Genomic DNA, 27820 nt, shown 5'->3' with positions numbered 1-27820 from the left:
TGCAGAGAAGTTTTTCACCAGAGAGAAATATCCAACACAACAGTGTTCATGCAGGAGAACCAGGGAAAGTATAAAAGATGGGCCACAGTCACATCATTATCTAGAAATTTAAACAGCACATCACATAATAAAACACACTTTCAAAACATTAAATAAATCCAACAAATTAAATAAAGGAATATAAAACTATATTATTATTGTTTATGAAACAATACACATTAGTAAACAAAAGCATTTCATTAAATGTTTCTTGGTTGCATTCTGAAATTAATCAAGCCATTTCATTTTAAGGTGATATATCAAAAAAACAAAAATAATGCCTGAGGCAATTATAACCATGCCACAAGGTGACAGAAGTTCCTACCTGGATTGGGGACATCTGAGCGTAACCTCTCCAGCTGAAGCCTTTGAACTCCAGAGGATTGTAGCCAAATCGTACCGGTCTGCCATCCAGCATGGTCCCCTCCTCAATCTCAAACTTCAGATGATGGAGGTCTGGGAAGAAGTGATCGGGACGAGGTCTGCAGGAGCAGAAGAACCAGTTTATACAGGCAATATAAGGGTTCAAACTGAAATAATCTGGTTTAAGATGAACAACATGCAGAGGTGGACTGACAAACAGAAATTACAGGAAATGCAGTCTTAATTACTTTCCCACCACATATCGCCATATCAACTAATGTATTTAAGTGCAATGCATGAACATTGATTGTTGAAATTCCTCTTAGGTCTGCTTAGCTGCTGTCTGAACTCACAGGTTGCACCTCCCTCCCTCCACGTTGGGTCTGCAGGTACAGCGGCCGCTCCTCTCCACGCACGACTGACCCACAGAACCCCCAATGTCACACTGGCAACCTGAACACAAAATGCACAAATGTGAACATGCAATAAAAAACATTTAGGGGAAACGTGCAGTGTGTGTGTGATTCTGTCTGAAGAACTCTTACCCTGACAGCCAAAGTAACTGTGCTCCTGCAGGTTGTAGTAGCCATCTTTGCAGGTCGAGCAGGTTCCACTGCAGGCGTTGGGTTTACAGTGACACTGACCCGTTTCCTGTCTCACACAAGATGGATATTAGTTTGACGACATGGAAACATGGCTACGTGGAATAAACACAGTTTCAACAAGGGTTCATGTCAACCACAAATTCATAAATATCATCTGTGAATATTTGTGATTGAGTCTGAAATTTGAAATGAAATGATCTGTATTGTCATTATACAAATGAAATTGCACAACGAAATTTCAAGGTCAGATTTCAGAGGGAAGGAGCGCCGTCGAACTTGCTCACCTGTGCACACTCTGCGACACCGCTCAGTGTCCCTGCGATGTGGCATTCACAGTCTGCAGGACAAATCGGGCACACAGACATTTCGTCACTTGACATTCTCGTGAGCGAGACATGTAAGGTTTGTGTGCACGTGTGTGTCTGCAGTATAACTTACTGGTGCATCCGTCAGGCATATCAGGAGACAGGTTCCAGTACAGAGGTTTACATTTGTCGCAGGCTGGTCCCTCCACGTGTTGACGACACTCGCACTGACCCTGAGTGAAGAAATACATAAGTTAAGCAATGACTTTAATTATTTTATAGTGAAAATAAAACATGACATAACTACAGCGGGAGGATACTATGGAATTTAATTTACCAATTTCTTGTACTAAATAAATAAATAAATAAATACATACGACTGGTGGTGGTACCACATATTGGACAGAACCAGCAGGATGACAGGTGCCAACTTAAATATAAAAAAAGAGAGAAAACAGTTAGTTGTAAAGTTGATGTGAGACTTTCTGTATCCGTGTGTGTGTGTGTGGGTAATTACTTTGGCAGTTGGGGAAGCCATAAGCTCCATGTGCACAGCTGTCACACCTCAGTCCCAGCACATTGGGCAGACACACACACTGTCCCGTCACCTGGTCACAGCTGGTGTAGCGAGAGCCTTCAGCAGAACACTGGCAGGCTGCAACAGACACATCAGTGCACTGATTGGTGTATGCTATGATGTCATAGAGTATTTTGTGAAGGGGCCTGGAACCTTGGTGTACAAATGCTATTTCATCTGATTTGTCATTGTGCAAGTCACACAATGATCAGACGAATATAATGAAGTTAAAAGTGCAACATTTTCGAAGGACTAGAAGGACAACTTACGAGTGCAGGTCGGGTATCCATAGTAACCCGGCGCACACTGCTCACATGTTGCTCCGCTGTAATTAGGCCGACAGTGGCAGTGACCTGAAGTGGTGCAGCTGGTGTCCAGTGAGGTGCGAGGGTCGCAGGTGCACTCTGTGAGAACAGGAAGCGAGACATGTCATCACGGAAACAAAACGTGAGCAAAAGTGAAATGAAGTCAAATCCAGGATTAATGACACAGTATTTATGCACTCACCAGGAACCCTTCACAACACTTCATAAAAAGGTGGATAAAGCTGTTACCACGTGTGTGTGTTCATGTGAGTTAATGTGTGTTTGTTTTTGTGTGAACTAGCAGCAACAGATGCACAAGTGACTTTCTATAGTGTTGTGTGTAAAAGTGTATACCTTGACAGTTGGGGTAGGAGTGGAATCCAGATCTACATTGTTCACACCGAGGTCCCTGAAACTCTGCTTTACACAGACAATGACCCGATGCATCACAGACTTCAGGGAGAGAGCCGACTGAACTGCAACCACACACTAGAGAGAGAGAGAGAGAGAAACCTAATCATTACATGTCAGTCGATAAATTATGATTTTACTGCGATTCATTTCAGTTATAAGATTGTTACATTGTATTTAAATGGTTTTTAATAGTCTACCATCTTATTATATTGAAATGCTGACTATATAATATACTGCTTCTATATTCCATATATATATTCTATATTCTATATTATAACAGGTTGTTCTCTTGCATTATTTTCAAATGCAAAGACAGACACAGACAAAGAGCAGAGGTCACAGAGATGACTCACGTTGGCAGAGTGGGTAGTTGAAGTAGCCCGCTGCACACTGGTCGCACTCGTAACCCTGGAAACCGCTCCGACACACACCGTGACCAGTCACAAAGTCACATGACCCGTCCAGACAGCCGGGACTTGAACACTGACAGGCTGGAAAGGACACAACACAGTTTGGACCAGGAAATGAGGAATATTTCATTTTACAGAAAGTATTTTTAAAGACAGTCGTCTGTGTGTTTATCAGCTTGACTGACTGAGGTGTTAAAAGTAAAAATATTTACAGTGATTAACACATCTCTGTGGAATGTTGTTTACTCAGCAGTGTGTGTGTGTGTGTGTGTGTGTGTTTGTGCTTGTGTTTGTTTGCTTACTCCTGGGTGGCAAACAGACAAATGAAGTGCCTGGGATTCCTGGCTCTGTTTGTGCACTTGTATTTTGACTGAGTGTATCTCATGCATGTATGCATGTGCGCCCATGTGTGTGTGTGTGTGTGAGTGTAAACTAGATATTCATATTCAAACAAGAAATCAGACTTCTAATTTTAAGTTATATATCCTGATATTGTTTAATGTTTTTGAGTGAGGGCACTGCTGTTAATATGTGATTAAAACATAGACATATGTTCTTTTTGTCTAGTGTCAAAAGGTGCTTCGAAATGGTTGGTGACATAACGCTGTATTATCCAGGAAGATAAAGATTTAAGTCAGCCTTAATTTAATTTAATTTAATTTAATTTAATTTAAATAAACAATAATTATTCTATCTTAATGGGAGTGTTTCAATTCAGCTATGTTCCCTGTTAAATAAGGTTAAATCAAATTATTATCAAATTAATAAATTGATCAAATTACCACAGGTGATAAATATGGGTGGTCTTTTCATTAAAAGTGATTTCAGGTAAAGTGATTATTTTGGGGGTTTTGACTTAGTAAGTTAATGTTTTGGTGTTCTTTGATGTTTCATAGACTTCACGTGAGTAAATTGTAAAAATTATTGATTTAGTTATTGAAACATAACTAAATCAATAATTTTTACAATCCATTTGTCTGCATCTCTCACTCTGGCAGTTGAGTCCATAGAATCCTGGAGCGCAGGTGTCACAGTGGTCACCAGTGAAACCGGGTTTACAGACACATGTTCGAGTCCGAGGGTCCGGCCTGCAGGAGTTATCCACAGTTCCTGCTGCACTGCATTCACAGTCTGCACAGAAAACATCACCATTGTTGCATTTATTCCTTTATCAGTTATATTTCTTTCTGAAAGTTACTCTCTATGATGGGAAAGAACTTTTCTCTTCTGCATAACATGGTGCAAACATGAGGAAGCAGATAAGAGCAGGTGGTTCAGAATATGAAAAAAGATGGGACATTGTTTACTTTATTTTATCACATTCCAATTATATTTCATTCAAACAACAACGATTTTCCCAAACCTCATCAGCCCTCAACAAAAACAACAAGTGAGAAGAAAGTGTAAAAAGATACAGAGATAAATGAATCTACTGCTCCACAGCACCAGGAAGATTAAATTTAAAGTCTTACTGATTATCTCCCCTGCTGGTTTTGCTTCGCCGTTGTTGTTGTTAGTGGGATAGGTAGGAGCAGCTGTGGGAGAGAAAAGAGTGACGTTAATCTTTCTGCAACTGCTTGTTTAAGAATTTGTGTTGTTGTTGTTGTTGCTACTCACGGTAACAGTCAGGGAAGTTGATGAAGCCGCTGGCGCAGGAGTCACAGTTCTCCCCACTGTAGTTTGGTTTGCAGAAGCAGCGACCGGTCAGATCCTCACACGTGCCATCTGTAAACTCTGACTGACAGTCGCAGGCTGTGGCACAGACATGGACGCACAGTAAATAAAACACGCCTCAGTTTCATGTCTAATGACACACATATTATCTAAAGGACGACTGTCACTCACGTGAACAGGCCTGTGGAGATTCGATAGGTTGGTCTGGTGACCTGTAGTAAGTGGGGATGCAGCGCTCACAGTTGACTCCGGTGGTGTGATGCTGTGAAGCAACAGATTTCATCATCACAGGTAAAGGTAACTAACTTGGATTTTAAAACTGAAAAATAAAGAATTTTCTACAATCGGACAGACACTTTTGATCTCAGCAACATCTTTTCTTAATTGTCCACGACTCTTGTCTGCGACTGGTAAATACTTCTGAACATTGTAGATGTTATAGTCTAAAAAATCAGGCTGTTGACACATGAACAACTACAACTTCAACAGGAGCTACAACAGGCTGTTCCACTCCATTCCACCAGGTGTAACATACAAGGCATCTTCAGCAACACAAGCCCCGCCCCAAAGGTTCCTGTGCTTTCACAAACAACTATCAATCAAATGAGAACTTTTTTGGGGGCAAAAATAACTTAATTAAGACCTGGGTTACTGCAGTGGAAATGCACACTGTCCATTGTTAGTTACCTGACATTTGAGACAGACTCCTCCCCCTCTGTGGTGTCCGTGGGTGTCAACGCTGTCTCTCCGCTGATCGACTTCAGGGTCGTAGTAACAGTCAAACGAGTGGCGGTGACAGTTACACGCTGAAAACGCACAAGAGTTCTGATTATAGGCTGACAATAAACACACATTTATTTCATTTATTTCTATTATCTGTGGCGTTTTCATAGCAAGTAAAAGTTGAACTGATTTAACTGTGAATTTCATATGTGTTTATTATTCACATACTTTATAAATAGTTTATTTGATGTTGACAAATACTCACACTCACACATACACACCCTGACTAGAGACAAGAAGCAGGAACAAGAAGCAGGAACAAACATTAAAAAGGAGAATAATAAAGAGGAAAAAACCTGGACTGATAAACATAATTAAACATGTCCTTTCAAAAACCAGAGGATATAACGTGACGTGAAACACCCTGTTATTAATCTCAGTCTGCTCCTCTGAAGTCACTTCAAATACACTCGATACATCACACGCTGAGGATCATATTCACTATGTTTCCAAACAAATCAAGAAAGACAACTGAAAGAGGAGAGGCTGTAATTAACACACTCACTCACTAACACTCACAGACATAATTCTTAAAGGGACATTTTGATGAGAGTTAGTTATTAGATACTGATGTCTGAACATGGGAGATGAGGCTTATATTTCAAAGACCGTCATTTAAGACGGTGCAGCCTCATTTAGGGTCTATTGACTGGCGACTATTTTTAGATTTCATTGAAAGATTCAAGAGAACGGGTTGCCAGATTAAATTAGGGTTAACGCAAACTTATTTTTCTTCCTCCTTAAACTTCCTTTCGTCTTGATTATTTGTTTCACATAATTCAGCTGCATCTTTAAAATACCAGATTATGTGTTTTGATTTTTTTACACATTTGGATGCTGCTGTGGGGCGTCTGGATTCTCTGAGGTTCACCGTATAATTTACTCGACTTCACTTTTTACTTTAACGACCTCTCATCCAGTTGTCGCTGTGAAAACTGGTTTTGAGAGCAGATGTTTAAAATATTATATTTGGTGTTTTAAATATAGGAAGAAAGCGCTAAACTGCAGGTTACGACAACCTTTGAAGAAGAAGAAGAAGAAGAAGGACAAGAAAGCTTTAAGTCCCTGTGAAACACTTCATTACAGTATATATGAATAAAGACAATTTGACCTTAGTATCATATACAAAAGATGGTACATGTATGTTTCAACTGGAGGATTTGCATATTTGATATTAAGAATTACAAACTTTCTGATATTGATAGATCATCCAATATATTAAAAACATAATTGGCAATGATTTCAAGATGTTGTTAACACAGTACATACCAATATTTTCATCAGCGAATCAAGAGAACTGTCAGACTCTAGTTTAAACTTACTTGGAGACAAAAGAAAGATAACTGCATGATTAAGAAGCAGCTTTTGCTCTTTAGTCTTTCTCTGTTATCTGTCCCCCAGCGCCTGAGAGGTGCCGGCTGAATAAAGCAGCGCTCCTTATCCTCCAGCTCTGCTCTGATAGTACATAAGTGTTTTTTTCAGACGTGTGCCACACTAGACTTCTTTAAATAACAAAAAGGCTCTAAACATACTTTTGACAGCTTTACAAATCAGTGTAGTGATCAGTGAAGAAAAAAACAGAGTGAGTCACCTTGTGATGACAGGGTCATGAGAGTCATCCAGAGTTTTTTGAGTATTATGAGTTAGTATTATTAGTATTATTAGTATTATTGTTATTAATCCATTCACATCTTTTTATCGTGTTTGAATTGTAGTGTGTTTGAGATTTTTTTCCCTTTGTTGTTGCCTGCTTACTGGATGTGTGTGAATGCTCTTGGCTGTTCTATTCTATTCTATTACTACACAACAACTAAATCAAAGCAGTAGAGGCCATTAATCTCTATAATGGATTGAGCAAAAACACTACATCCTATATATCCTCACTCAGTTTGTATTTCATTGACCTGCCGGCCTCTGGTTTATGCTGCCGCTCCTCCGTGAAGACTGTAAGGTCTTAGGGCTGAGCCGAGATATTTGTCAGACTTTGATAAGCTGCTACTGAGCCGCAGTAAACATGATACAACTGCTCACACAGGCTGATTCATCAGCCTGCACTCTTGTGGTGAACCATGACCACCTAGCAGTTAGTTGTACAGGGCTATGCCTCCGCCAAGCAGCTGCTATTAATCATTCATTGTTGATTAATGGACCCCAAAGAAAGAGTTATATCAAGATTTTAATCATGACATCTTTCAGTCCACCATTGTCTTCTGAATGTCTTCCTCTAAAAGTAACACATTTTTTTTCAGATCAAGCTGACCCCTTTGCTCCTGTGATACCCATGTTATCCCATGTTTAATATAACAGCAGCTTTAGATCTGCATTGGGACAACACCACGTTCACCCTGACTCGAACTCAGATCACTCAGAGAGATTGTTCGGGGGCACGGTCGTCAGATAATCGTGACGAAAATCAATCACGAATGTCTAAAGTAAACAGAGATTTAAGAGATTTACTTTATAAACTAACTGAACACCAGTTAGTCACTCTTCAGACATTTACTTTGTGTATGTTAAGGCTACTGTGTGTAACTCCAGACTCAGTGTATGCATCAGGAAATGTAAACACAAAAAGCAGACGATCTATCTATCTATCCATCCATCCATCCATCTTTTTTATGTGTTCGATGCAGTCCAATGTTACAGCAAACACAAATATTAGAGCTTTGCTCAAATGTATATGGGATAAAATAACAGAATCATGTTGGAAGGTAGACTACAGTTTTTAAGACTTTGTCTGAGAGGGGACCACATTCTCTTTGACCCTCATGGTCAAACCACTTATAGTTTTTTAATACATTAATGTACTAACACATGTTGAGCATGTTTATGTACATGTACAGAATATACAGAAACATATGTGTGCAATATTTCCTGAGTGGAGAAGCAAATCAAAAGTCTTCTTGTTCTGTTGGACTAGCACATGAAAGAACACACATTCCTCTGCAGGGATCAGTGAGTTAACCCTCTGTGTGTGTGTGTGTGTGTGTGTGTGTGTGTGTGTGTGTGTGTGTGTGTGTGTGTGTGTGTGTGTGTGTGTGCGTGTGTGTGTGTGTGCGTGTGTTTGTTCAATATGAGTGCTTCTTTTGTGAAGGCATGCATAGTATCAGGCTCTGCTCACGTTCACACTCGTTGGCGCTGTAGGTTGTGGCCGGTTTCCACGGCAATTGGTTGTACCCTGGGCAACACTGATCGCAGGAGACCCCGCAGGTGTTGTGCCGACAGTCACACTGTAACCTGTGAACAAAAGCAACAATATGAGAAAACAACAAGGAGCTTTAAAATTGGCACAGATGCAAGGATACGGTCTGATTTTGACTTAACCTCTGAATGTGACACTTTTACTCTTTCACTCACAAAAGGCTAAAGTATGCTGTGGTATGTATCTATCTCAGGTAGTCGTGTTTTGGGTAAAACATACTGTATTTTGACATTCTTCTATAACTCAGAAAGAAAGAAAGACGAGGGTGAAAGAAAGGTGAAAAGTGGGAAAAGACCCTCCCCCCAACAATGAAAGAGTTAATCTTTCTACTTCATCAACAGTGGCTGACTGCTTCACTCAGGCTTTTAATCTGATTAGTCTGTAAACCTGCTGCCTGTTGAGTGTGGCAAAAAACACAGCAGGAAGGCAGGAAAAAAAACCCTCTTCACGCTATTCTCTCGTCTCTCCGAGGCGTCTTCACTGGTCAGTGAGCGACAAACACAGATGACTGGAGTCACGGGAGAGAGAAGTGGGATTAAAAAGATGAAGAGGATCATCCCCCCCAAAATGTTATTCCTTTCCCCTTCCACTCATTTGACCCCAGTCCTTAAACAAGCATGAAAACAAATGTCAGATGACCCCACCTGTAACTCAGGGTCCAGGTGAAAGATGAGGTAGCAATGTGCATTAAATTTGTAGCTACAAAGGAAAAGTGAATGTTATTTTCAAAAGACCAACAGTCAAAGCCTTACATATTTCATAATGGTCCTACATTTATTTCATTCAGAAAATAATCCTGCCATATTATCAAAAAATGAATGAATGTCTTTCTTCTCTTCCTCTTCGAGTATCTTAATAGATAATGTTCATAGATACAACTTTGACCATGAAATAGGCTACTGTGTTCTATCGCATTGTTCAAATATGATTCACATCTAAATGGCTCGTTATCAGGCTTCTGCAGAGCTTGTTGACGAGCTGTGCATTTGAATCAGGTGTGTTGGAGCAGGGAAACATTGAAAACATGCAGGGCAGTGGGTCCCGAGTTCTCTGTTCTCTGGTCTGTGTGTTGTGTTTCACCTTTTTTCACTACCAGATCAATTCATTCTCTGTCACTTGCACATACTTTATTTCCCACGCTCCTGCATGCATCCTCTACCTCTCTGGCTCTCCATTCCTCTTTCTTTTCCCTCACTGGTGCTCAACTGCATTCAAACATTTACAAAAACAAACTTTAAATGGAGGGTTTGAGCCCGAACGGACTTGCTTCCTGGTTTCATTTATGAGCCGTGGACCCGCAGCTTCCTGACTGAAGCATTACTCGCAGGAGGTGAATCCGTTGTTATTAAATCCATCAATTCACAATGGTTTCACCAAGTTACACCCATGAAGCGCTCGTCTGTCATTAACTTACGTTAAAAGTTTTTTTGCTTTTACTTATTTTTAACTAAGATAGAATTTATGACCTGCTGTTGCTCTGAATGCAGTACAGGATGAGTCTGTGTTTTGTCAACACTGAACAGAGCAGCACTGGGCCTCACTGACGCTCTCAAGTGTGTGTGTTGATCCAGATTCGGGCAGAGGCGTGGACTGTGTTTGACGGGTGTCTGTACCACGTTCATACACTCACACGCGCTCAAGCAAGACACATCATACGAGCTGTTTCAGTCCAAACACAACCATACAGACAACCAACTGAGACTATATGAATTCCTCCTTTCTAACATGCTGCGGTGAAACGATAACGGATGTTTAAACATGTCTTCAAAAAGGATGAAAACAATGTTAAGATTACAACTGAAAAATAAGCTGATTAAATTACCTACATGTAAGCGCACACATTTGACAATGTACAACAGAAAATTATAAGTATTCCTGCAAACAATAGTTAATTAAAAGCAGATCTGTTTCTAAAAAAAAGCCTTAATTTCTGTTTAGATGGTAACTGGAGAAAGCTACAGTATGGCACTATTTAAAGCAGTGCAACTACTAGCATTATTGATCAAAAGCAAAGGAAAGGTAGTCGTATGAAAATCATCTAATCTGTACACAGTCGGTCTTAAAGCTACAGTAGGCAGGGTCCACAAAATTAACAAAATAAACAATAACTTTAAGATTAGATGATGAAGAAGTAAAATATAATAAAGTGATAAACCGTGTTGAGATATTTAATTCACCATATGTTACCATCAATCTGTCACACACGGGTTAAAACTGATTCTTCGACACAACAACAGTTTTCTGCACAGCGACTTAAGACTGCCGTATAAAATATCTTCCAAAACACGATTATGTGTAATTTAATCAACACCGAGATATTTTAACAAGTGTAATTGTACAGTTCAGATTTCATGAATTACGTGCACTTTAATATGTCTCCGGCACAGTGTGAGCCAAGGTACTTGTTTATAGAGAAAAGTGTTTACATTGCCATGGCAATGTATGGTAGTTTAACAGAGTGTGTCTCTATGCTGATGATGTGTAACGCACACAGATCACACTCAAACAAAAATACACTGTTTCTCTTCAAAGTGGATCATTTCTGGCGCCTGGATTCTCGCTCTCTCGCACTCTTTTATTGTAAAAAAAAAACTACATTATTAAACAAATATCATGAATTTAGATTGCGGTTATTTTAGATGCTTTATCTAAATTGTGTACTTTTTGGCCTTTGCCGTACACGTATTAAGTATTTAGCTTTCACCTTATCGCCAAGCTGTTAAAATCAATCTGAAAAGTGTTAATTGGGAATATGTTATACACCAATTTGGATCATGTTGTTACCATCTGGCTGCTTGGTCAATAATTCGTTCTGTTCAGCACCATTTGCTTTCACTTTGCTGCATCACTTCCAGTTCAGGTTCAGAGCCCAGAGATGTGAGGCCACATCTGGGTTAATCATTAGCCCAGCTGGTGTGTGTGTACATGTGCATGTGTGTGTGTGTGTGTGTTTAAGTGTAATTAAGTCTAATCATGCGTGTGTGTGTGTGTGTGTGTGTGTGATTGTGAAGGTTGGGGGAGAGAAAATAAACTTCTCTTCTGGGGCTTCACTGAGGTGTCGGAACAATAACTAAAGAAAAGAAGGAAGGAAACTGTGGAGAAAGAACTGCCGTACAAGGTGAAACAACTAGACTCACTACATTGTTACAGATGACAATTCTCCATTACAACACTCTGAGTACAAACATGTCTCACAAAAAACTGCGTTCCACACAACTGAACTAAGGAAATGATTTCCTTCCAGATAACGTTTGTTTTTGGCATTACACGATAGTGATGACCACAATTATTGGAAGCAAATTCAGACAAGGTTGCTCGGTAATACACTGCCGTGGGTGACCAGACCTGGTAGTCCTGGTAGTCAACCTCCTTCTTACTGACTATAATTCAGGTTCTGTGTATTTCACTGGAGGTTATAGCCATGCTAAATATGACGTAAAAAACCCCACAAAACTTCAATGTTTTTGAACTTTAGAAATGTATCAGAGCTGATCTTGTTGAATGTATGACTCATATGACTCGTCTGGGCATTCAAAATAATATATTGACCTCAATGGAAAAAGTAATTATCTTGAAAAGAATCCTTTCAAACAGTTTAAAAAATATATAATCCCAGTCTGGTAAATGGAATTCAAACACAATTTATACACACAATGAAGTGGATTTTAATACAGTATGATTCAGAAGGAATTCATGCATTTTAAACAGTCCAAAAGAAAAACTTGAGTCAAGAGTCACTGAATTAATGTTAGACCTCTTCCATGCTTGCAGGTGTTCGATTAATGAGGAAACAGGACAAGGAGTTCAAATAAATCCGTCCTGGCCCTCATCGAGAGTTTGGAGATACACCGTCTGCTTTGTGTCAGAGAGAAGGAATGTCGAGCAGCTCATGCCTGATCTGAGAACTTACATCAACCCTGCATGTTGTTTGATGTTGTTGCATTCAGCAGGTGTGTTATAGCAGTTCTGCTGACAGGAGGACTGCAGCGACCTACAGCTGCTCCGCTAATGTCATCAAAACTGAGAGACGTAGACGTTATTATGGCGGCGAGAGCACTGGGCAGACTGACCCCAGGTGAAGGACAGTTACTGAACAAGTACTGTATGTTTCATGACAACATAAAGAGGAAGGTAAAGCTATTTTTTTCTTATTTTGACAACTTATAGTGAGTGTTGGGAACTAAGTCGCAAACTATGTATATTGCAATATCATTTTCATCTGTATCAATATAACAACAATTCTGTTAGCCATCTAAAATACTAAACTGTCTTATAAATTTAAAATAATAAAACAGTAGCATTTGTAATCCTATATCTTCCATGTTGTGACAAAACTCCCATAGCTCGTAACCCCAGGAGAAAACAAAGGCACCTGCATCTCTGTAACTGCTGTCAATCAAACCTCAGCCTCTCTTATCCACTGCGGGATGTGAGGGTCACAGGGTGACCACCTCCCATCAGTGGAGCATTGATTTTCACTGTACATCACATTCTCGGGTTGTCTCACCCACTCTTCCTCTGAAATCCTTCCTTTGCTCCCTAATTCCCCAATCAGTCATGTGCAAATACAAGGAAAGAGCTGCATCACTGGCTTTCCAAGAGACCAACTCCAGATACCTTCAACATGTCTGAGTGTGTGTGTGCAGGCATGCATGTTTAAGCATAACTCAAGGTGGATTTGACAAAGTAATGAAGGCTTACTGTAAATTCCTCCACAGCCACCAGGTACTGCAGCTACGCACATGCACACTCACACCTGCTTATGTACTCTACACACATATTATTATATTAATCACACACTGCTCACTTCCACTGGCCATAAGAGACCTACACTTATCTGGTAATTCACAGACACATACAGTCCATGATGCACATGCATGTAAAGAAGCTCCACCTTGTCTTTCTCATCTCACCAATAAATAAAAAGTACATTGAAAGGCGAGACACCTCTATTTGTAAGGAAGTTCCTCATTTCTCCACTGCCACCTGTTTCTTACTCAGTCAATAGCATCTCTACAACTTCTCAGTTACCAGCTCCTTTTAATCTAAAATCTATTTTTCTTTTTCTCTCTAGTTTTGTAAAGTTCACAAGTAATAAGGAAAGAGAGAATAACATGTCAAAAGGCATAGATATGATCTGGTAACATCATGTTATAATATGTCATTTCAGACACAGTCCTAACTGCTGTTCTAAATCAGTAGCTGTGTCAGGCGTCGTATCCATCAGAGGATTGCATCGTTGCAGCATTCTCCCATTTCAAAGGCGCCAGTGAAGGATACAAATGGTGGATCCCTCTCTGGCAAACCGATCTCAGGGTTTATTTCATGCCAGTGATCAATCACTTTTCAAAAATAGAATAGGGCAGCAAGTTGTGAGATGAAAAGTCATCCAAGGATCAAGTTCAAATTCAAATTTGCCTGCAGGGATTAATAAAGTATTTCCGATTCTGATTTTGATACAAGCTTTAACTCAAGCCGATAGATAATGGTGCAACTGATGAAAGGACATGATTGACAGACAAAGGAATAGTCAACAGCATCTCTTTTTTGTTATTGGGTTTGCAGCAGAGCATGCATTTCTTCTGAATTCACTTTTGATTTGACACTTTTGGCATGAGCTTGGATCATAACCTGTTCACTCACAAAATTGTCTTAGTGTGAGCCTCGGCCAAATCCCTGTGGGCAAAACACTTGAGCTTTTAAATGCTTAATTTTTATGGGGTTTTTTTTCACTTTAAATAAAATGTAATCCTTTGTTTTGTCAGTAGGTTTATGTGTTGTCACAAATAAGTTAGAGGTTTGCAAAAGGCAGGAAGCAGCAGCAGCAGCAGATAAAACAACAGCCAACAATACCTGAAACTCAAATTGGAGTCACAGGTCACGGGAAGGATTTCATAGCGTGCTGTTGCAGATGAGAGTCTGAGTCACAGCGCTATACTAACAAAAATCATTTTATGAGCTGAGCAAGTTTTATTCTCATTATTGCGTGCACATAAACACGCACTATTCCGTCAAAACAACATTGGCTTGCCACGTCTGTGAATCATAAAAGTGAAGTCTGAGTCACTGACTGTTTGTCTAGGTGTGTGTCTCCTCGTTTTTGGTACCTCTTTAGAACCTTTTTTCAGGCTTGAAAGATTGAGGCCTGGTCCTAATGAGGCAGAACCTCATTTTTGACGTTGTGTGTGTGTGTGTGTTTATACATGAGTGTGCGTGAAAGGTAGTCTTACTTGTAGGGATCGATGGGGTCTTGGGCGTTGCAAGCCTCAGCGTGTCCATTACACACACAGCGTCCTCCGATGCTGATGTCTTTGATACTGTAGTAATACTAGAGAAGAAAAACAACACCCCCAGTGTTAACATTTTGTGAGAAAGGATTTCTGCAGATACAGTTAGGTGAGATCATAAATTCTCTCTTCAAAAAACCTCATTAACCCTTAAATACGTGATTGTGTTATTCTTTGTTCTTAGCACTTATTTAAAGTGATTTTTTTTAAGAGGGTTGAAGATATTTCAAGAAGTGAATGATACATTTGAAAATGAGCATGTAGACCAGACAAATATAAGTGTCTTCAAGTATGGAGTGAGTCAAAGTGACTGGTTTTGTTTCCTACCCTGCGGGTGACTGTGGGGTCGCGGAGAGCCTTTCCCATCAGGTGTCCCAGCAGCGTGTTGGTTCTCAGGAAGCGGAGCCTGATGTGGGTGGCCTTGGTAAAGTCCCTCAGCACTGGTGAGTAGGAAAAGTTCATAGCACCAGGACGACCGTTCACCAAAGACACTACAATCTAGTGAGGTAGAAGGACAAGGGCTTCGTCAGCTGACACACACACACAGATGTGTACACAAAATGCTCATGATATAATAGGAGTGATTATGAAACTGTAAGATTTAAAATAAATAAAATATTAAAAAAAATTAAGTTTAGAGGCTCTTTTGAGTTGACAGGTCTTAAAACAAGATAATCCAGGTAACAATGACTGATGGCAGTCTAATTTATTGCTGGATATTCATGCAAATGCTACTAAATAGTGAAATTCATTTCTCTGCTGACTACACACAAACACACACACACACGTAAGTCTTACTACAGAAACACAAACACACCTCGCCATTTTCCAGCGGAACTATCCGGGAGTATTCCGTGGTGCAGATGACGTCATCATCAGTGTTGATTCTTTCGATGGTTCTCTGACCAAACCGCTCGATACAGTCTCTCTTAGAGGCTACACACACAAATGGGTGGGGGGGGTAGGAAGGGAGAGAAAAGCTTGTAGTTAGTTAAAACCACCTCATGTGTTGAGAGCGAGTGTGAACCATCCTGTGGCATTTTAATGATGCGTTTCAGTGTGAACAATGTAGAAGGGTCTGTGTTTGGTGAAGGTCAGTCTCAGCTGGAGCTACACAGCTACTCAAACCTGCAATGCCTCTTAACCAGACTATGATAAAGGGTTGGTTGCAGGTCACTGACTTGTCCTTTTTTTTAGAGAAAAAAACTAATCATTGCTGTGTTTTAGTTGTTGTATAAATAAAGCTGAGCAGAGGATGATGCTGTTATTGGTTCGAGCAAACAATGTAGATGCACGATAAGACAACTCTCGATCTTGTGTAGATGATATGATCTTTACAGTCCATGAAATTGTAAGCAGTTCATCCAGATTCATTAGTGTCTTGTTTCCTGGAGAGGTTTTCAGTTTATTTTTTAGATTTGTCCTTGACACAGGAGACAACACTGAAGATAACTAAAACCAAGATAAGGAATTCATGTTATAATGATTTGATAATGTCAGGATGTCAAATCTTCCCTCTGGGATGGAGTGTGAGTGTGGCTTCGTACCAGCTGCAGCAATTCAAAATATAACTGTCAAACAGGTCCAGGATTTACAACTCTGAGGCCAATACTAATTTACCCTGTGCTATTTACCACAGACACATAGACACACGCACACACAGACACACACCTCCCCACCTGTGTCTGACTATGAGACGCTAACAGCATAACATTTCTTCAGCTTGTGATAGGACAAAGTGATTGTGACAGAATTATCTTTGGAGGTTTTGAAGTGCACACTCACTGAGGACAGAAATTAAACTCAAGTCTCATTCAGCAAAGTAAAATTTGGTAAAACGGAGAATCAAAAGGACAGGCAGTCAAACTAGTTTTAGTTTTAGTGTTTTTCTAACCCTAACCCTAACCCTAGCTAAGTAACACATTGACCATATATGTACCTTGTGTGTTCTCTCTTTCACTTGCAGTTATATTCCTTTCACTTTTAAATTTGAACTCCACCATCTGATTTAGACCAAATGAGACAGACATGGAGTCTCTGTGAGAACATCATTGGGTCTGATTGCAAATTCTGTATCAAAGATGTCCATCAACCATCTTGGACACCTGGAGCAGCTTTCAATAAGGTAATGTCAAGTGGAAACACCACACACACACACACAGATGAAGTACACCAAAACCCCGCTGACTCTTTCTCTGATTTTCTTCAAGCTGCGACCTGTTAGAAGACATGCCTGGAATTCCCCCCCAGGACACCTAGATTGACAGCTGCCACAGTCAATCAGGTGGCAGCTCTATGATGTAATGATGCAATGATGTCCCGCCCCTGACCTGACCAACAAACCAAATCGACCAATTAGCCGTTGGCCCTCGGGGCTGCTGTTAAACTCTGAGATGAGACGGGGAATCGAACTGAACCCTGGGGACGTTAGGAAAGCATGAAGCAATTCGGATGGAATGGTTTGGTCCTAATAACCTGACACATCTGGAGACAAATCATGTGCATGTACATGTACTGTGTAGGTAAACATATATGTGTATGATTTCACTCACATGCGAAGTACTGCCAGGGTAGGTAGGTCTGACCAAAGTCGGTAGATCTCTCCAGAACCCAGAGGTCCGGACGGGGGGAGTTCGCAAACTTTATCAGCACGTAGGCAACATGAAAGAGCTGCAGAGACACACAGGGAGGAAGAAATTCACATTAATTCAGATCAAAGTCAAAATGTATCTACAGTTTGCTATGTTTCTGGTTGTGTAGCCAAGAGGAACCAGAAAATACAAGAGACTAAAAAAAGAAAAAGGAGAGAATGAAAAGGAAAGGAAATTGGAGCTCAGGGGATAAAGGAATGCCGGAGAAAAGAAGAAAAGAAAAAAGAAAACAAAGGAAATCAAATCAAAGCCATTCAACAATTGAGGGGAAAAAGGAAATACAAGCGGCCAGCTGCTAATAAAACCAATTAACCTTTGTATTGACCCGAAAAGTTGACGTGTTAAACGTCTCAAGGGACATCACACTGCAATTAATAACAGTCTGAATTACAGTACAACGTCCTGTAACATGAATTGATAATGTGCACCAGATGCTCCTTCATCATAATCTCTACTTTCATCTGCAGCCTCTTCGTTGCTCGTCATTACTTGTTCATTTCCTGACGGAAAGGCGCTGACGCTGGGTACACGGTGATGACAAACTGATCTCATGGGCAGAGAGGGAAGGAGGGAACAGATCTACTGTTTGTCTGTCAGACCTTAAAATTGCTCCCCGGTTGAAAGGTAACACTTTGAAATAACACGGTGATGCACGTAATAACATTGTAACTAATCATGACAGCGTGTGTGTATGTTGTAAGGGACGGTGTTGAAAGCTGAGTTTAAGTAAAGCCTTTGTTAATATGTAACATGTTTTTCTTTTGTGACATTTACAAATCTGACTCAGTAAAAAAACTAGAGGTAAAAAAAAAAAAAGACCATGACAAAAGACTAAAGGTTAGTAGGTGCATTGCCATCCAGCAAGCTTCTTTCAACTGAATTTTCAAATAAAAATAAACCTGAAATGACAGAAAGGTCAACAAGTGTTTAACATTTAAATATAAGCAAACGTCCGTTGCATTATATGGAGGCAACAGCCATATTGCACTTGTAAAGTGAGATGACTGCAAACATGTTGGACTATTCGATCTCCACATCTTAGATGAACTAGTGATCGAAAAAAGCCCTGGGGAGAAGCGAGGATGATGTGTAAATACTAAACCTGACTTTTCCTACTAGTACAATTTCGAATAAATATATGATTGCGATTATTTTGACAGGATTTGCGATTATGATATGATTCGCCATATGAGAGGAAATGGTCATTTTTACATTATTATTCTGATTCTAGAAAAACACATTTAAAATGATTACTATGTGATATTTGTGCAGATCTGTGAGAAACAAAGATTTTCTATCCAGCCTGTAGAATGTGTACAGATCAAGACAATAATTAATCTAAAATTATACACATTTTGGCTTTAACAAATATTGTGCCTCGTACGATTTGAAAATTGAAGTAGACTGTATTGATGTCGATAAAATTCGACATCAATACATATCAAAAGTTAGTGTAGATGATGAATAAGTTTGTTCCGCTAACAGATTTTAATTAATAACTGTAGGTTATCCACTTAATCATTATTTAATTAAAAACCTGACATCACAGACACCATGTTTGACACAGGATGTTTTTTTCTTGGAAGTGAAAACGGGCCAACTTGTGTTTCTGCCCATGTTACAAGAAGCACACACACACAATCACAACCTGCACACAGACACGTGCAAAAACTAGCACTCGTCAAACTCTGATAAATGAGAGAGAAGAATGACAAAGGGATGACGACAGAGGAGAGGAATGCATTAGGTTTTCTGTTGACAGAAGATCAATTTCATCCATCCATTTCCGTGTGACGTACCAACGTAAGACTAAACCAGCAGAAAAAGCAACTGGAAATTCAAAATTTTCCAAATCCAAAAGTAATATTAAATGAAACCCTTTTACATATCCTTTCATTTTATTTTTGAAGACTGCACAGTGGAGTCCAAACAAAAACAATGGCTTAACCAAAGCTGCGCGTGTGTGTGTGTGTGTGTCAATCTGAAGGACAGGAAACAGAGAGCGAGGCCTCCACTCGTCCCTCAGGGCCAAAGATATTGAAAGAAAAACCCAGAAGCATTCCTCTGATTCCAGGGTTAAAGTTTGACCTGAAGTTCAGAGCTGATTCTTTGAAACAGACATTTCTAACTGAAAGCACACGACTGAACACGCCGACAAATCAGGTGATGCTGCTCAGAACTGAACTTCTGCCCCGATTCACAGTTGTGAGACTTTCACAGAGGTTCAGTGAACAAAGCTACACACCTTCAAAATCAATCAATCATCGTCTTCGTCTTATCTGTTCCCATTTGTTTTTTAAAAAGTTACCAATGCCAGTTGGCCTCTACATGACAAATGATGAAGATGAAAGATGATGAAGTACAAAACACACAACCCAGATGTAAAACAGAAAATACAGAATGTAAGACAAGACAAAAAAACACTTTTTTGTCATGTTTATCTTTGGACGGGTAAACTCACACATGAGACAGAGGTGACTGTACTAAGGTGAATGGGGAGTAAAGAATGATAGACACACTAAAATACTACAATATTAAATATTGTAGAATTTAAATGTATCTATAATTCTAAAAATATGTATCATATCACCAAAATGTGTGCAAATACAGCCCTAAATGTGACTGATGGAGACCGGCATTACAACAACACTCGTGCACCTCTCTCCTCTGTTTCTCAGCTGTCTGTCTCCAGCTCTCAGTGGGAGTCAGTCTGTTCTGTTGCCTGGTATGAACACACACACACACACACACACACATTCAACAAAAGCGTTCCCTGTTTTCCTATCCAACACACTCACACACACACACCCTCCATGGGATTTATGGATTAGTGGCTGCCTCCCGGGTCAGCCTCCCTGAATTGCCTGTATACCCATCAATCAGACTGCTGTTACCATGGCAATCGGAAACCAGCAACAGGTCAGTCCAGACCAAGAGGTGAAAGAGAGGCTGGTCAAGAGAGTGAGGAGGATAGTGGAAGAAAAAAGCAAAAGCAGTGAAGCTTTTGTCTCTTTATAACGGTAAAGAGTCAGAGTTGAAGCATCGTTTTTCTGTCTCTTCACTCAAACCTGAAAGGTCAGCACAAAGTTGAGTCATCTCAGACCAAAGACAGACAAATGCTTGACGTTGTTCTGCAGCACATGGCCGGTCGCTCAGTATATTAATTTATAATTTGTGATGACAGATGAGCAGAGAGTGGATAAGGTGAAGCTGAATAAAATCAGATATTATCATCATCATCATCATCAGATAGATCAGTAATCAAAGTCGAGATCAGTTCAAGTCATCCAGGGTTGACTGTATTCTAACTGGGTACACTGGATTGCCTTTAGCCGACCTGAATAATGAACAGTAAAGCCTCCTTTATACTCTTTTCGACAATTTTCTGCAGAAATATACTTTTCTACACTTTCCTTTCATGGTGTGCACCTGTCTGCCTCCTCCCTTTAACTCTCAGAAAAAGTTTCAATTCTCCTCCTCTTCAAGTGGAGCGAGGCAATGTCTGGTTTTAAAACTCAACATAAAGTGCAACCAAACTCAAAGATGAAAACACAACACCTTTTAAAAGCCACAGTAAAAAAGAAAAGCCTGCTGTGTTTCAGCTGAATGTGAATGAGGTGAGACACAAATATGAACATGAACCTCGTACCTCGTAATGAACCAATGTGCAAGCAGATGTTAGATGTCTGGGTTTATACGAACAAGTGTCTGAGGAATGCAGGTGTGTGTGTGTGTGTGTGTTCACTTGGCTCCTGGCTGGTTTAATAACTGTACACATTCCTTGGTGGCACCACACATTCCCGGTGCCTCAGGTAACCGTGGAGATAAGAAAGGGGACATACAAAGGGACAGAGGGCAAGACAGAGAGACAGAGGAATTGAGGGTGAAAACTTTAAAACATTGTGCTTTCATTTCACAGACGTTTATAAGGTAAGACCAAAAGACCAAAAGATTGTTTTGGTCTTTTATGAGGATGAATTGAACTCTTGGAAGAAATACACAGGGAATTGTCTTCATCCAAATGCAGCTTTAGAGCTTTTGGTAAAAAAAAAAAATAGTAAAAAAGTCGAATGGCTGGAATCTCATTGGAATAGGGACAAGATCTAATCAAGTGTACTTTGGCGCAAATAATCTGTGGCAGTGTGTGTGTGTGATGAAACAAAAACAGATTATGTAATTTTAATTGAATTATAGAGTTATTTGAGAACAATTATCCAGCCTGAAAAATAGGATTACCACATCACTGTAGTGAGGCAGGACATTTTTTGTCAGGCCAAAACCTGGTCCTGATGAGGTAGAACCTCATTTCTAAAGGAACTGGTTAAGATTTGAATTATGGCTAGGTTAAGGTTAGGGTTAGGTATTAACTAGTAATGGTTAAGGGGGCTGATAACATGTTTTTTTTGTCGGTTCAAATTGAGGGATGTCAATGAGAACGATAATACTATAATGATTAATGATAATAAAAGCGCTGTGATAGAATATTTTCGTTCATTTGAATAAAACAAAGGTTCAATATATATTGACTAATTGTAAGCAGACACTTGTTTTCTGTGTTAAACAAGCATTTGTTGTTTTCTGTCTATTAGGAAATTCACAAACACTGTTTTCTTCAACATTTACCCAGCAAATCTCAGCAATCTTTAACTCTCTGATGGTTGATTACAATAATTATCAATATAAACTGATTCAAAGCTTTTGTATCCTAACAATTTCACATTAACAAAACAAATGAATGCACTGTAAACAATTGTTATTTGTAGACACCATGCAACGGTTTGTAGGCTGAGTTTTAGTTTATTAGGCTCCTCCACAAGCTTCTGTATTCTAAGAGCAATTCTTCCTGGAGTGCACCATAAACATGTATCATGTCATTATATAGTACAATGACCACAAATGATCACATGAGTTAGATCAGTTGAGAACAAACGTCTTCTTTAATCAGACTTTGAACGCAGCATGTTCTGCTGCATTCGTGTCGCATATCTCTTTACAGCCAAGTGAGTGGACAGATTAATGGGACGTCTTGCGAGAGTGAGCAGGGAGAACGTGTGAGTGCGTTGGGGAATGTGTCCAGAGGTGGTGGGGCGGGCGGGGGTGTCGATATAAGACAGAGATGAGGGAATAATGGCAGTGTTGTAAAGAGGAGATGGAGCTGCAGCTGCAACTGTCAGTTTTATTTAAAGGACTATTCCCTGCAGCCACAAGTACTTCTACTTGTTTCCTGTATTTAGTCACTGTTTTGGTAAGAAGCGTGTTGCTCTAAAAGATTGTTTTAAGACATTTCTATTTTATAGACCCCCACTACAGAGATGAAACTCATTAATTAAAAGAATTAATTACAATTAGTAGAAATGTTGAATAAAATCCAATAAGATAAGCTCGTTTGACAAAACTTTGAATCTATCATTCAATGTGTGTTTTTTATATTTAATTTACACACCTCAGCTTTACACTTTTGATAAGGTCCAGCATAAAATGCAAACTCTCCACAATGTGATTTGCAAGTTTCCAGTTCACAGAACTCAAGTTAATGACTCTAGCATGAGGAAGACTGCACGTGAAGAGGACAGACAGTAAAATGTGACAACTTTTACCACAGTATCTCTGCAACTGTCCACTAATCCTTCTATTCATTCTACTTCCACTGTCTCGTCCTATTATCTGTCAGTCAGTGTGTAATCTGTCTCACTCTGTCTCTGAAGAAAGAGCCAGTGGTGCCAGACTGAGCAGCAGCTGCTTCTGCCACACACACACACACACACACACAAAGCAGAGAAACAGAGAAAGCTCCAAAGAACTAAAACAAGGTTGATTTATTCCTTATACAGTCTATCAGCACATAAACAACTGCTGTGTCGTGTGTGAGTGTGTGTGTGTGTGTGTGTGTGTGTGTGTCAGGCTTGAACAGCTCCCAGAGAGCGAAGGTCATTCCTCACATTCCAAGTCAATCTCAGAGTCTCTGTGTTGTGCCTCTTTTTCCTTTCCTAATCCTCGGCAAACATGTAGTCATCTCCTTTCTCTCACTATATTTCTCTCTCTCTGTCTCTCTCTCAGGTTTTCGACTGTTGCTAAGGCTGCATAAGAAGGCAATGGATATAAAAAAAGTACTGCACACAGGTCTTTGTGTACTTTGTGTTACTGGCAACAAACATAACTGTCTGTCAATGTCATTTCTACTTGGAAACAAAAGCAGCTTTATTTAAAGCTTCCGCGCAGATAAAGTCTTGACACTAATGTTAATGAATATCAAAGTCAACATTTACAACTTCTCCACACACAGATGCTGTTTCCGACATAAAGACATTTCTCTGCAGGGGTTCAGGAAGCTCCATCTACTCTTCCTCCAGAGTTCCAGGGAAGAATTCCTGCCCAGGATTCCTGAAGGGAAAACGCTCACAACTCTTCTTCGATTTCACTGAGAACATTTTCTGTCCGTTTCAGATTTCACTGTTTAAAAACAAGATGCCTCTTTCGAGTACGTCTTGTTGAATACAACACTCACTGTCTATCAAAGCAGGGCCTATGACATATCGACCAATGGATGATTTATCCTGTGAGACAACGGAGAGACTCTTAGGCTTGGACAGCCTCCTTCTGGGTGTATTTGCATGGCATTAAGGGGCCCAGTAAGATTGAAATTAACTAGATTACAAAAAGACAAAGGTGTTTGTTCCGAATGGAATTTTTTTTTTTCAAGATATACAGCTGACTGGTTTCCCTGTGTCCATACACAAAAAAAGCATATTTCAACTTGTGGGCACTTTGGGTCTGAAATGAAATGATGCATTTTAGCTGGTTTGTGATTTAAATGAGGCCTGTAATCTTTTAGAAAAATTAAGCTAATACAAATTTATATAGAACTGTAATTCTTTCAAATACATCCGTAGACCCCCCTACGCGCCACTGTTACCGCTACCCCAATACTCCACAACCATCAAAGGTTTCATGACCTAATTAACAATTTTACTTTATATAGCACTCCCGGAACAGAAAATCACTGACAAACAGCTTTTAACTAAAATGCAGTAATGTAACATTGGCCATATGTTTAAATAAAACGAATGTCGAGTTTGTCAAGTTTTTGTTAAAACATACAACCAATAGTCAAGGCAAACAGCCCAACTAAATATCCGATATTATTCAACTTGATTGTGGGAACACATACTCAGATGTACCTGGCACACACAGATATTTATAATCCAGCTTTGAACGTTTTGGTTAATTTGTGACCACACATATGCTTGCATCTCCAAGGTGCTGTCGCTGCTGCGACTGTCTTTGCCAAATTCACTCGGTAAGAGGTACTACTTCATATGGTCTGTGATACCACAGCATGAAATATTCATGTTTAAAATAACATTGAATGTTGAATAAAAAGTGACAGCCCTATGACGAATTTATGGAAAATGTTTTGATGCTTCCTGTGCATACATATTAGTGGCATGTATTGTTTCTTCTGTCATTATTATTACTGCATATATTATCTTAAACCTGGGTTTCAAGTAAGTCCAGGCAGAGATAAATACTCAAAGTGTGAGGCGTGGATATACAGTATCACACAAACACAGTTAAAAGTTAAAAATGTCAGAGTTAGCCTAAAGCTAATTGACCTGTGAACCTATTATTTTAATTTATAAATGGAAAGAAGAAATACCTTTCTTTGAATTGTATCTGCCATGGACTTACTGTCGGTGAGTGGAACTAGACATTACCTACATGTCTGTAAATTAAAGGAAGAGAAACCCCACTCAACACTTGTACAGAACTGTACCTAATGGCAGCCTGCAGGTTCCAAATAATCACCTCATAGTCCAACTGCACACTCTTCCAGGTGGCATTTACCTGCCCGGAGGCTAATGATGTGGAAAACTTCACACTTTTATCACAAAACATTTGCAGAGCCGGCTGGTACACGCTCCACCAGTGATCTCAGCGTTTCTAAAACACCTCAGAAATGTCAAGATTACAGACTATTATCTCTTTCCCTCGTCAGGCTGGTTCACACAGTGTTAAAATATTCTGCAAAAGCCCATGTACACCATCTCGTACGTGTCGGGGCACGAACAGAGGAGCTGAGTTAAGACGTGGTGACGTGTTGTATTCCAGGAGTGTCGGAAACACTGGCTTCCTCAAATTAGACGGAATTATGAAAGCCAACAAGTATTTCTCAACTCAGACGACTGCTGAGTGTCCTAAGATTATAAGAAAGCTATTCAGATTTCTCATCTGTTTTCATAACTACGTTATGTTTTCATAACTAAGATATTTAACATATAGAAGACATAAAAATGTTTGAATTCTCTTCATTCTAAGCCTTAAATAATTCAAATCTCATTAAACTTCAGTAAATTGGGCTAAAGCAAACACAATTTTACTTTTAATCCATTTAAACAGGCCTGCTAATGTTGCCAGGTAACAAGGATAACATTGGCTGTTGTCTATAGTAAGACAGGATTCATTATTGGATAAAGAACCTCACTGATGATGACATGAACAAGTGAAAAGTTCCAAGAAAACGCAATGCTACGGAGGAAAGAAGGTGACAGCGAGTAGGAGAAGAGGATGAGGAGCTTAAGGAGGGAGACGATGAGAAGAGTGGTGAAGATAATGAGAGGGAAAAGCAGACGAGGGGAAGATAGGAGGAGCAGGAGCGAGAGGATGAGAAGAGATAACAGGGATGACTCTTGTTGTGGAAAGACTGCCAGAGGCCTGTTCTCAGGAAATTCTTATCAGAACAGACAAGGAATGAGGGAATGGTGAGAGAAATGCTAGAAAACAACTCTAAACACGGTAGCACATATGCCAGGCCTGCATTAGGTGATGTAGTGCTGCTACACCAAGAGAAGAAGATGTTGAGCATACATTACGATGTATACAATCAACGGAAAAAAGGCATAATGAAGAATGCTAGGGTGACTAAGGAAAGAAAGGAAATTATCATAATTCACAGCACGCACAGGTGGTTTTTTGAGCTTTTCCCACTCTGGGAAAAGAGTTTTGGGGTTTCAAAAACACTGTTTCTGTGTGAATAAAACACCAATAGGATAAAAGGAAATATTAAGCAGATTCACCTACATGTGGAAAGCCCTCAGATGAAGGGATGAAACTTATCACAAAGGTTTTTGCAGTTTTCAGTTTCACAATAAATGATTTGCAAACAGTTTGAACTTTAAACTTGCCCACAATTACTGTATGTACTTTTGGCATGAGGATGAACACGCACATGCATATGAAGGAACAAATCTGAATAAATACCAATAAACTGTGCATGTTGCTTGGTGTTTGAGTTTGACTTACAATACATTTGAATTAACAAAACAAACAAGACAATACAACGACTTATGGTGAGCAGGAAAAGGATAATCCAACCTAAAGAGAAAAAACAGACTGCTTAAAGATACTGAATAAACTGCTGCAACATAATTATAAGAAAGGGAAAGAGTGAGGAAAGAGCAGAGAGACAGGTGATGAAGGTGTATGGGGGGGGGGATTAAAGACATAGTGACAGAGAAAGAGAGGGAGGTGAAACCAAGTAGAGTTTATCCTCAGGAGGTTTTCTATAGATTTCTGCCTGTTTCACAATGCTGTTTGACAGTTCACTATCCCCTCAGGATGTGAAAACTCCTGCACAGAGTCAGAGTCTACATGTGTGCATACAAAGTTCTTGAACGCACTATGTCTTCTCTACCATTTAGAGCCATTCTGACACAAGTACTTTACAGAGATCGAATAATCAAAAAGATTATATACTAAAACAAGAAAAGACCTCAGATATGAAGCGTGTTTGATTGGCTGACAATGGCAGCAGTAAGAAGTAAGAAAAATATTGTAAAGCTGCTTTAATTTTGCTTGGTTTAGACACTGAGTAAACCTGGTCCCAGATGACATGAGAGTTTGAATACTCTGTGATGTAGTTAAGCATAAACATACGGCACAATGAAAGCTGATCCTTAATCCTGAAAGGGCCGTCAGGGGGATAAGACTAAAGGTCTTAGGGCTTAAGGGGTGTTGCAGTAGAATTTGGGGGAATGCATGATGGTTAATTTCAGGTTTAAGGCCTGAAGAGAGTGTCATAAGTGTCATGGGTCATTAAGGATCCTCAAAGCAAGATGAAACAGGTGTTAATAAATACAGTGGTGCTAGTTGGGCAGGTGTCTGTGTCTGTCTCTGGACCAAAGAATTGTGGGTCTAAAGAAGGTGAG

At 39.7% G+C, this 27820-nt stretch overlaps 1 protein-coding gene across 2 annotated transcripts in view; it reads right to left on the bottom strand.

Moving 5' to 3' along the window:
• lama5 (laminin, alpha 5) overlaps positions 1-27820 on the bottom strand; it is a 73479-nt gene that overhangs the window by 26391 nt on the left and 19268 nt on the right. For both annotated transcript variants that reach the window (XM_058643255.1, XM_058643256.1), the window contains exons 3-22: positions 17517-17634; positions 15782-15900; positions 15292-15462; positions 14908-15005; positions 8597-8712; positions 5380-5498; positions 4864-4954; positions 4636-4770; positions 4491-4553; positions 4009-4149; positions 2962-3099; positions 2549-2683; positions 2159-2293; positions 1830-1967; positions 1690-1742; positions 1446-1545; positions 1292-1344; positions 948-1053; positions 756-855; positions 365-521 (exon numbers count right to left, since the gene is read on the bottom strand). In XM_058643255.1, coding sequence (XP_058499238.1) covers positions 365-521; positions 756-855; positions 948-1053; positions 1292-1344; positions 1446-1545; positions 1690-1742; positions 1830-1967; positions 2159-2293; positions 2549-2683; positions 2962-3099; positions 4009-4149; positions 4491-4553; positions 4636-4770; positions 4864-4954; positions 5380-5498; positions 8597-8712; positions 14908-15005; positions 15292-15462; positions 15782-15900; positions 17517-17634 — 2286 coding nt within the window. The remainder of the gene's footprint in view (positions 1-364; positions 522-755; positions 856-947; positions 1054-1291; positions 1345-1445; positions 1546-1689; positions 1743-1829; positions 1968-2158; positions 2294-2548; positions 2684-2961; positions 3100-4008; positions 4150-4490; positions 4554-4635; positions 4771-4863; positions 4955-5379; positions 5499-8596; positions 8713-14907; positions 15006-15291; positions 15463-15781; positions 15901-17516; positions 17635-27820) is intronic.

Source organism: Solea solea, chromosome 11 (assembly GCF_958295425.1).
Source record: "Solea solea chromosome 11, fSolSol10.1, whole genome shotgun sequence".
Classification (NCBI taxonomy): domain Eukaryota; kingdom Metazoa; phylum Chordata; class Actinopteri; order Pleuronectiformes; family Soleidae; genus Solea; species Solea solea.
This window is presented reverse-complemented; position numbering and strand designations above follow the sequence as displayed.